The sequence below is a fragment of the Solanum dulcamara genome, chromosome 6 (genome assembly GCF_947179165.1).
Source record: "Solanum dulcamara chromosome 6, daSolDulc1.2, whole genome shotgun sequence".
In the NCBI taxonomy this organism is placed as follows: Eukaryota; Viridiplantae; Streptophyta; class Magnoliopsida; order Solanales; family Solanaceae; genus Solanum; species Solanum dulcamara.
In genome coordinates, this window is record NC_077242.1 from 20,608,184 (window position 1) to 20,619,038 (window position 10,855).

General features: G+C 34.6%; 1 protein-coding gene and 2 pseudogenes across 2 annotated transcripts; 1 reads left to right on the top strand and 2 right to left on the bottom strand.

The window, feature by feature from the left end:
- Nucleotides 1-853: 853 nt before the first annotated feature.
- LOC129892768 (uncharacterized) lies at nucleotides 854-1,431 on the bottom strand (annotated as a pseudogene).
- A 6-nt stretch (nucleotides 1,432-1,437) lies between these two features.
- LOC129892769 (uncharacterized) lies at nucleotides 1,438-3,330 on the bottom strand (annotated as a pseudogene).
- Nucleotides 3,331-3,763: 433 nt separating this feature from the next.
- Nucleotides 3,764-10,488, top strand: LOC129892651 (DEAD-box ATP-dependent RNA helicase 17). 2 transcript variants are annotated; one of them, XM_055968238.1, is made up of 10 exons: nucleotides 3,764-4,001; nucleotides 4,137-4,209; nucleotides 4,345-4,454; nucleotides 4,886-5,029; nucleotides 7,124-7,232; nucleotides 7,318-7,673; nucleotides 7,785-7,858; nucleotides 7,981-8,285; nucleotides 8,751-8,997; nucleotides 9,782-10,488. In XM_055968238.1, exons 1-10 carry the CDS (start codon nucleotides 3,872-3,874, stop codon nucleotides 10,025-10,027), a joined length of 1,794 nt encoding a protein of 597 aa, XP_055824213.1. In that variant the 5' UTR covers nucleotides 3,764-3,871; the 3' UTR covers nucleotides 10,028-10,488. The 2 variants fall into 2 exon arrangements, with proteins under 2 accessions (XP_055824213.1, XP_055824212.1); XM_055968237.1 differs by lacking the exons at nucleotides 3,764-4,001; nucleotides 4,137-4,209 and having other exon boundaries at nucleotides 4,354-4,454; nucleotides 4,924-5,029.
- The last annotated feature ends 367 nt before the right edge of the window (nucleotides 10,489-10,855 follow it).

The window sequence follows — 10,855 nt, forward strand, 5'->3', positions numbered from 1 at the left end:
TATGTATCAGTATGCAATGTATCATTATTGTGATATATCTGATACATTTCAAAAATAATTCTTTTTACTTTAAAAATCAGTTATAAATTGATAATACACAAACACATGAATTTGAAATAACTGAATATTCTAATTACAACCAACTAAATATATGATACATATTATGAAATATAACCAATAAAATGATAATGTATCGTCTTAAAAAACTTCAAATAACAAGTAGTCTAAATTATATCAACAACTCAAAAAAAAGATACATTCTTATTCAAAAAGATTAAATGACATTTATTCAAATTTAAGATAAATCTATATTAAAAGTTCAAAGTATCAGTAATATTAATGTATCATAAGAATACTGTGCCACTTCTCATCAGGTACAAAAGTGCAAGTTCGTCTGTTATGACCTTCTTGTCCACAACGTTCACAACAATTTGTGTTTGATGTTAGCTTCTCATCTGCGTTTTTTTCCTTCTTTTTCTTGATCGTTCAGGCATCCTTTTGAATCTAGGAGGCAAAACTAATTCATTTGAAACATAATCTAGAACCGACCAATCTTCTTTATCAGGCATTGAAATCATTGGAACCTCATAAGTTTTGGCTAATGCATCTGATTTGTAGTAATCAGAGCAGTATGAATGCATATTTGTAACATTCTTGCTTTTTAAAATCGCAATTGCATGTGCACAAGATATCTTGTTTAGTTGAAATCTTCCATAATTACATATTTTTCGTTCAAGGCATACAATGTATCTTCTTCCAGATTCATAAACTGAAAACACAAACTCAGTTGATGGAACAATTTGCAAAGAGTAAGATGATCTAAATCAAGAAATCTGGAAAACACACTGATACATCAACTCATTGGTGATACATAACATATTGAGGCCAAGATACATACATTTATTCTTGAACTTTTAGACGCGTTTAGAATCAAAGTCTCTTCAAACCTTCTCCCTAATATTTCCTTTGTATATAAGAAAATCTCTTTTTTTTTACAGTACCAAGAACCAAATAGAATTCTAGCCTCCTCCAAGAACTCTAATATAGGTAGTTGTCGTGCCTCAACAAGGCACCCATTGATACATTCAGCGATGTTTGAAGTCATCATTCTTCCTCTATTAATTGTTGCATGAACTCTAGAACATTTTTCATACCCAGCTACCTCAAGGTATTCCTTAACCCTGTAATCAATTTTTTCTACCTTAGCCATCAATTTTTTAAAGTCTTCTTTTCTATAGGATTTGGCCATTGAGTAGAATAGATCACTCAGTGTGTTTTTGCTCCTCTTGAAGTTCGTACACACATTCTTCCAAAGATGCCATATGCATGCATAATGAGGAACATTTGGGAAAACAATGCTTAAACTCTTCATTATACTCTCATTTCTGTCCTATACAACACACATTTTTTCCTCTCCCCAAATGCGTTTTTGAATTGTTAAAAGAACCATGTCCATAAAGAATCATTCTTGGTGTCGACAACTCCATAAGCTAATGGTAATATGCAACCTAATGAAGAAAAATGCATCCAAATGTTACTTTTTTTAACAGTTGGAAGGTCAAGTATCGGATAAAGCTGTATCAAATTGAATATAACAGAATAACAATGAATAACAATAACAAATAAATTACATGTTCCATCAAGTGTGCTTGTTGATACAAACGTTCCTTTGTAAGCTGCACTAAGATGTGCACCATCAACCACAACTATAGGTCTACAGAAATCAAACCCCCTTATAAAGGGCCTCAATGATATGAACAGATACATAAATTAATTTTTTTCTGACTTGTGCATCCTTATAGACGAATTTGGGTACACATTATTGAGCATATGTATGTATATGGGCATCTTTCTATAACCATCGGCAAGTTTACCCCTTATCATCTCTAGTGCACGCTCCTTAGCTCGCCATGCTTGTTGGTAAGAAATCTCAATCTCATATATTGCTCTAATATCTTCAATTATGTCATTTGGAGTATGACTTCTTTTATGATTGAACAACTTAGGAGTTGTTACACCACTTAAAAAATCAACTGTAGCTTGAACCTTTGTTAAAATCTTATCTCTTAATGGACATGTATTTTCACTATTGAAGTATCTAATCTTGAAATATCTGAATTTTTTCGACAAGATGCCTTCAAAGTCCAGGCACAGTCAGCAGAATAACACACTAAAACATAGTTGCATGTATCAGATTCATTTAAACACAAAAAAAAATGTATCACGTATCATTCAAAAACTATAATATTTCACAAAAAAAAACCAATCACATATACAATAATGTTTCATGAACTTTATCATGTACAAAAAAGATTTTTAGATATTACGTATCATCAGTTGTTACTGATACATCATTGTGATATATCATTTAAATGTAATAGTGAAAGTTAACGTATCAGAATTTAATGTATAAGACTCAAAATTCATTTTAAAGTCCATGTATCAGAATTTAATGTATAATTATTTAATGTATCTGATACATTAAATAAAACCTTTATTTTTGATATACATTCACTTATAATTCAAATTAAAATAGCCATTTTAATATGTATCAGATACATACAAATTCTTATACATCTTACACTTACTAATATCTCATAATAAAAGGCAGATATCTAGAATTTAATGAGCATTTTTTGAACAACAATCGATAATTTTTATTATACAAGAGGAATGTATCACAATAATCTGTAGTCAATAAGCATATATTTGAATCAGATACATAGTAAACTATAAGTATTATGTACCTTTTTACATCAGATTTCTTCACCTTGAAATTGAAGTTGTGCTCTATTTTGTATTTCGCCATAATAGAGATCAGTGTTGATTTATCCTTATATAGTGGCTTCTCCTTCACATCTGTACTATTTGCATCACTAATGTAATTCGTTATTTCTAATTCGGGAATGTAGCATGAATTGCCAATTTTTGATTCAACTACAACAAGTGCGTGTGTATCTTTTTCTGAACCTTCGAGACAGACAATTTCACCTGATGAAGGATCAAAGCAATGTACCTCTTCACCATTTTTATCACTGATATCAATGCATAATGGGTACATTCCAATTTCATGCTCTTTTTTTTCACCTCCAAATACAATCTTACTCCCATATCGTTTCTAATTAACAGTGGAGATGAATTACCTTCAATTATGTATCAGATTTCTATGTTTTTCCTCATATCGTCGATATCTAATTCCGCTGCAATAACAGATTTGAGATTCACAAATGAAATTGTTTGACTAATTACTATTCCTTCGCCCTTGTATCGTGCATACTTCACATCGCTCTCCCAAATTCTAGAATGCCGCAACAAAATTATTAAGTTCATCATGTATCAGCCTTTGATTTTGGAAGAAACACCACTGTTACGTATTGAATTTCGTTGGAGGTAGATAGTTAAAAGAATTCTGAATAATTTAAAATTAGTGCGAATTAGAGGAGTTTGATATAAATTTGTGTGCGTGATTTGCTCAATCAGATTTTAATTTTTACATTTTATTTTCTTTTAAAGCTCAACAGACTCATTAAACTTATGTATCATCACCATATGAATGTATCCGAATTTGGGATTTTTAAAGAAATTTTTATAAAATTAAAAGGGATTGAAATAGAATGAAATTAGGCTTATACAATATGTGATTCCGAGTTTTACCTACTGAATCGGTTTCGAATTAATCGGGCATCATCGAATGGAAACCAAAAAGTAATAAAAGGTCGTATTACTATTATCTTTAATCTTTATTATATACTCAAACATGAGGGACTGTTTTGTCATCTTGTCTCTATTTGACAGTTCATTCTATGACCCTTTTCAGTTGAACCCTAAAACCCTAACCCCCAAAATACAGAGCGCTTCTGAAATTGAAACAATGGAGCTAAGCCTTAACAAGAGGAAAAAGCAAAAGATTGAGAACAGCTCCACCGGCAACTCTGAGGTTTTCGCTTCTTGCTCTTTCTCAAGTCTCGGTCTTCACACTACCTTATGCGACCAGCTCAAAGGTTATCTCTTACACAACCTGTTAATTTTGTAGCTGGAATTATTTAATAATTGCATCTTTTTCATGGTTAAATTTGAGAGGAAAAAAAAGCTTAAGTAGTCTAGGAATTTAATTTTAATGTAAAATTTGATAACAGAGAGGCTTGGATTCGAGGGTCCAACTCTTGTTCAGGCTCAAGCAATTCCTGTTATACTCTCCGGTCGACACGTGTAATATCTCTACCCTATGATGTTTTTTATTCAATTATTGTATGTATTTATGGAAGTGTTGGTATTTGGATTTCAAGTTTTGTGTTTGTTAATGTCAGAATTGATTTTTGGGTTATTGTTAATGAATGGTGACAGGCTAGTGAATGCAGCTACCGGAACAGGGAAAACTGTGGCTTATTTAGCTCCAGTTATTCATCAGCTGCAGAAGTGTGATCCCAGGATTCAGCGGTCTGATGGTACTTTTGGTACGTGTCGTATTTGCTCATCTTGGTTCTGCATGCTATCCGTTTCCTTAGATTTTTGATGCTTCAGAATACCTGTTAAGGAAAGGCCTCTATCTAATAATGTACTCTTCATGGTTGTTACCTGAATTACATATGGTCTCGTGGTATTTTTCTACAACTAAAAGCATTCCCGAAAAGTCACCAGAGATGTTAAAAAGACAAATAAAAACTAGTTCTTTATTGAATTTGAAAATGAAAATATTATTGCCATTATTAGAATAGCTGTGATGATATTTAGGCTAAAGAAAGTGTTTGTCTTGATAATAGGTATAAGAAAATTAAGGTTACCTACTTCGAAAAAATAATAGGTATAAGAAAATCAGCTACTTACGTTTTATTTCTCTTGAAAACTTTGGTGATTTAATTCGGGGTGACTGATATATTTGGGATAGCGTTGGTTCTTGTGCCAACACATGAATTATGCATGCAGGTATATGAGATCTTGCAAAAGTTGTTGCATCGTTTTCACTGGATTGTTCCTGGATATATTATGGGAGGGGAAAGCAGGAACAAAGAGAAAGCAAGATTGCGAAAAGGTAGGTGCATTTTGTTCTCGTTATTTATTGTCCTTGTGAATGAAAGTAGGTTCTGTATTTAGACAAAAACTTCTCTTTCTCTTGTGGTTAACTTGCTAGCGCACTACGACTTTTCAGCCTCCTGCAGGTCCCTTCATTCCCTTCGCCTTACACGGAATTAAAAGAGTACCTAAGATGGATTAGTGGTGTATTTTCAAAATGGGATTTTATTTACAGTAGCTTTTAGACAGCTACAAAGAGGCCACTAAGTCATAGAACTAATAACATAAAGTTGGTCATTTTGTCCAAATTAGATTCTACATTGCTCACATATGTTAGCTGCAGTTATGGAGGATTTCTCCACATTTTCAGTGCTTTGTACAGCGTTGGCAGTGCATTGCATTCTTACCTTTGCTCTTGAAATGCTAAATGCTGGTTGTTTTGGTTCATCGGAGTTACTTTTGTAACTTAAAAGGCAGATTGCTTAGTAATGTAGGAAGCTTTTTTATGTTGTGTATATTCTAGCCATTTTCTTAAATATGCTGAAAATGGTGCCGATGAGGAGAAATTTACAGTTCCATAGTGGTTTCTGAGATTTCCTTTTTGATCAGTGGCAGATTGCACACCTCTTATTCTTTTTGAAGATGTATATTTTGCATATCAATTGCATGTGTTTCAGATGGATGTACTAAGGCCCTAAACTGCTTTAGTCATCTCTTTTAAGTTTTAGGTTGGATGTTTAAATTCTTTCATATGGTAGTGGCGAAGTAGCGGACATGTTTGTAGTGGATACACTACATGATGTTTCCTCTCCCAAGAAGCATATGGTTTTGAAGCAGGGAGAGATACCAAATTTTACAATTCTGTTTTGTCACTTGTAAGTCTAGTGAGCCACTCTCTTGGATCTAGGGCCACCCTTCATCCTATGAATTACTTCCTCTGCTCCGAGGCAAATGATAATTACTCTTGCTGCTCTATGCTCTCTACACCGAATACTTGGCCAGGCGAGCCATTATTTTCTTCCACTTCATATTTTAGCTTGATTGTTGCTTTAGGCTCCTCAAAATCTAATTGAGCATACAAAAGATAGGACGGAAAATAGCAAAAGTTTCAGCTCACTTGTAAACTGTAGATTAGGTTGCACGTAAGGGTTCCCACAGATGTTAGAAATATGCAATGTACTACAATTGTGTAGGAATTTTGAAGTCGGTTTATAATGGTTTTGGACTATTCCAAGCAAGACATTCAGTTTTGGATTGAACATTCAGAAACACCCCACTGGTTCTCTCTTCTCCTTCCTATGCTCCCGTCTTCCTTTCTATTTTGGTTTTATGGTGGCTTTCTTTGTTCTTTCGAACCGGTCTTGTTCGGACCAGATTGCATGTATCACTCTAAAACTGGTATTTTGGAAGCACAAGTGGTTGTGATGAATGTGACTTTGAAGCATTTGAGGCCTCTCAGGAATTTTGTTAGCAATTAAGCCACAGGGGAGATGGAATTTTCTGGTGTACAGACTATGACTTTAATAGAACATGAAGATCATAGATGTGAAGAAACATGTCTTTATTTCCTTGCCCTAAATCATTAACGAAAAGAATGGGAGTGGTGAATGACTAGTCATTATTAGCACCCCCACAAAGCTTCTCATTCCAGAAATTCCAGTGCTACTGCACTCAGAAGCTACTCGGGATTGTATCATGTATATTGTCTCCAGGTTAATTTGGAAAAGAGTGGAATAGTCCAAGTCCATTATAAATCCATTTGAAAACAGGTACACAAGGTATTTGGGGCATTATATATCTTGAGCATTCCTTTTTGTGAACTGGCGGTTTTTATCATCTGACCCTCATATATAGAAGTATTTCCTCTATCCTAGTTATTTTACTTATATCCATACAGCCCAAGCTATTCTCTTTAGCTTTTGCGGATTGAACAGTCACATTCATCTCCTTCCTCATGCAAGTCACTTGAACTTTTCTATTGTGTGCCTTTGGGGGATCTTGTTGTATGGTGATTGATATTTGATCAGGGTTATCTGTAGTAATAATCCTGGAAGAGTTTTCCTCTTCTTGGTTTGGAAGCATTTCAAAAGCCTCATCATAGTGCTCATTCTAGGTATATCTATTCTTGTTGCAACTCCTGGACGTCTTTTGGATCACCTAAAAAACACATCATCATTCTCATACACAAACCTGCGCTGGATAATTTTTGATGAAGCAGACAGGTACATTTATGTTTTATCTCTCAATGGACGTTCTCTTTGACTAAATTCATATCTTAACCCCTCAATTTGCTTATATGCTTTATAGAATTCTGGAGCTTGGATATGGTAAAGAGATTGAAGACATACTTAATATTCTGGGCTCGAAACAACAAAAATCTGTTGGCAAGGATAACACAACCTCACAGATTTCTGAGGTTCAGAGGCAAAATGTGCTGTTATCTGCTACATTAAATGAGAAAGTAAATCATCTCGCGGAAATTAGTTTAGATAACCCAGTGATGGTTGGGCTTGACAAGAAAATAGAGCTACAGTTAACTCGTCAAGATGTGAAACCAATGGAATTTAATGGGAGTGATACATTAGAAAAAGATGGCAAACCACTGAGCTCTTCAACTGAGGAATATAAGCTTCCGACTCAGTTACTTCAGAGATATATAAAAGGTATGATTAGGAAATATATATTCACGACTTGTTAAAAAAATGTATTTATTCACATATTACCCTGATCACTTGCTGTATGATCATAATAGTCTTATGGTATTCTATTCACAGTCCCCTGTGGTTCTCGGCTTGTAGTGCTTCTTGCAATTCTAAAACATCTGTTTGAGAAGGAATCTTCCCAGAAGGTAAAGCAATTCTTTAGTGCCAAACAAGCAATTAAAAATGGTAGATTAATGGTTCTCTGGCATCAAGCTTTTTATCATCAGAAGTTGAGCATATTACCAACATACATTTTTTCACGGTACAGGTTGTGGTGTTCTTTTCAACATGTGATGCTGTAGATTTTCATTATTCATTAGTGAGTGGATTTCAGTGGCTCTCTCATCTGCAATCAGATACAGATGTCAAACAACTGTTTCTGAAATGCAACACCTTTCGGTTACATGGGAATATGAATCACGAGGACAGAAGAACTACATTCCATGCTTTTAAAACAGAAAAATCTGCACTTCTGCTATCCACTGATGTTGCTGCTAGGGGTTTGGACTTTCCAAAAGTTAGGTGTATTGTACAGTATGATCCTCCAGGAGAGGCAACTGAATATGTGCATCGGTAAACTCTGTCTCTCTTCGTCCCCTTTTAAAATTTTCGATTTAAAAATATATGTCAGTAAATCACGTTCGTATGCTTTACTTAAGTCGAGGGTCTATCAGGAACCACCTCTCTACCTTCACAAGGTAGGGGAAAGGCTGCATACAGCCGTACACACCACCCTCCCCCAAACCCTACTTGTGGGATTAGACTGGGTATGTTGTCGTTGTCAGTAAATCACATTCAGTCATGAAATTTTTTCACTTTATATTTACTCAAATGGTGACAGTCTGTATCCTTTATGTTCTGGAGATCAAATTTCCAAATTCCATCAAGGATATCAAATTTCCTTAAGCCAAAAGCACTACTAAGTCTACTAAGTCTGGAGTGATTGAACACAAATCAACACCTCAATAGCTAATTTTCCAAATTTGAGTAGCGTGCTTGCCTGGATTAATGGATGATGTTAGTTACATCCTAATGCAGGGTAGGAAGAACCGCCCGTATAGGTGAAAAGGGAGATTCCTTATTGTTCCTACAGCCAGTTGAAACTGATTACCTGCATGGCTTGGAGAAACACGGGGTGACACTAACAGAGTATCCCCTTCAGAAACTTTTGGATAGCTTTCCATTGTTTGGTATCAGGTACCACCCGAAGAGTTTTGTTTCAGTAGACACACATCCCTGGGTTGTTTCTCTGCAGAAAGCATTGGAATCATTTACTTCATCAGAGGTATTAAAACTGGTCTTATTTATATTTAAGTGCTAATTTCCTTTTTTTGCTTCATGCATTGTTGTAAATTTCATCAGCACAGTACAACATAGCTTGCAATTCATTTCATTTTGACATATCTATCTGCAGTTGAAAGTTGAGTTTCTTATTTCCATTAGTTTTTAAAAAAGAGGCTTCTTAATTTCTATTAAATATATCCTTCTGGTTGCTCCTTTGTCTATGCTATGATATTGTTAGTTGACATTACTACTTCAAGTTAACCGAAGGAAGTCTTAAGGTCAAAATAACAACTTAAAAGATGTCTATTTGGCATAAATGATCTCTTGGAACTTATTCTCTGGAGGGTGAGGCGAGGGTCAGGCTTGTATAATAAATATATTCTCCTATGCGGGTGTCTGCTTCTCTATTCATTGTTGTGCCAATGATCTGATTACTGTAAATAGTTATGCCGAAACAGGTTTCCTTTGGTTGAAGATTTAGAGCTCTATTGGATTTTTGACTTGTTTCGATCCATCTTCTTTAGCTTAGCATGATTCTGGTCTTAAATTAATTTGTAAATTTCCTAAATGTCCTGATGGGATTGCAGCACTTTTGGATTGTTCCACATGCCACCACTATTGTAATACTAGTAATGCCTTTTCATGCTTAGAAAGCTGATATTAGTTGATTGTATTTAAAAGTTGCTTTGGTCAAGCAGATACACGCCAGCAATATTAATACTTAAATAGGACGGAATAAATTTTTATATTCTTCAAATGATGGATTTACTTGTTGATGCTGTCAGTTAAAGATGAAGAAAATGGCCCAGAATGCATTTTGCTCATGGGTTCGTGCTTACACTGCCCATCGTGGTGAACTTAAAGGAATATTTATGGTGAAGAAACTTCACTTGGGGCATGTAGCAAGAAGTTTTGCATTGAAGGAGCAACCATCTCTGGTTAATAGATCCCTCCAAAAACAAACAAAGAAGAGGATGAGAGACCAGAAACAGAAAAACGTTTCAAAAAAGAGGAAAGTCGCAAAAAGATGATGTGAAACATTTGGTGTCAGATGAGCTTTGCCAAATTGTATACGACGATATGTACACAAGATATTTCTGTCTAGCATGTCCAATTGTCCTGCCTCTCTACCAATGCCCAATGGTGCAAGTAGTCTGATGAGCTGTTATATATTCATTTTTGCGGAGGAAGTTAGGCCAGAACTATTTACTCTGTCCTTGAGATTGTGCTAGCAGCTTGCCAACATATGCCCTTTCTGGTGAGAATGTATCAGGATCAAACCCTTAAGCAGGGGGCATTCATATTATTAGCATTTTAATTATGCTACCCAAAGTTTTGGTTACACCAGGAAGCTTTTTGTATCCAAAATATTTTAAGCGGTATATGTTATCTGTATTTACATTGGTGTTTGCATGGGTTTATGTCCTGTTTTTTGTCAAAAACAAAATTAGACAATTTTTTGTCTAGAAATTTTAAGGTTCCCCTTTGTTTAGGTCTGGTTTGATTTGGTTTGTTGGTATTGAAATTCATTTTCTTCTTTTATACTTTAGGGAAAATATTCAGACAAAAACTTATTAAAGAATACGTAGAAAATATTTTTTTTATTAAGCTAATAGGTCTTGAAATTGGAAACTGTTTATGAGTACGAAGATAATATCCTATTTTAATTCAACATCAAGATGAGTATTTGCCAACTGAAATATTTATAAGAGAACCAATTCCTTTGAAAAGTAGGACCATATTTTTTTTAAAGCAAAGAACTTGTCTTCAAAACATGCAAGCAAGATGCTCCAGATTTGCGTATTATTGTTATTTTGTGGGGTTTGTTATTTATTTTGCTACTTGTTTGGTATATGATC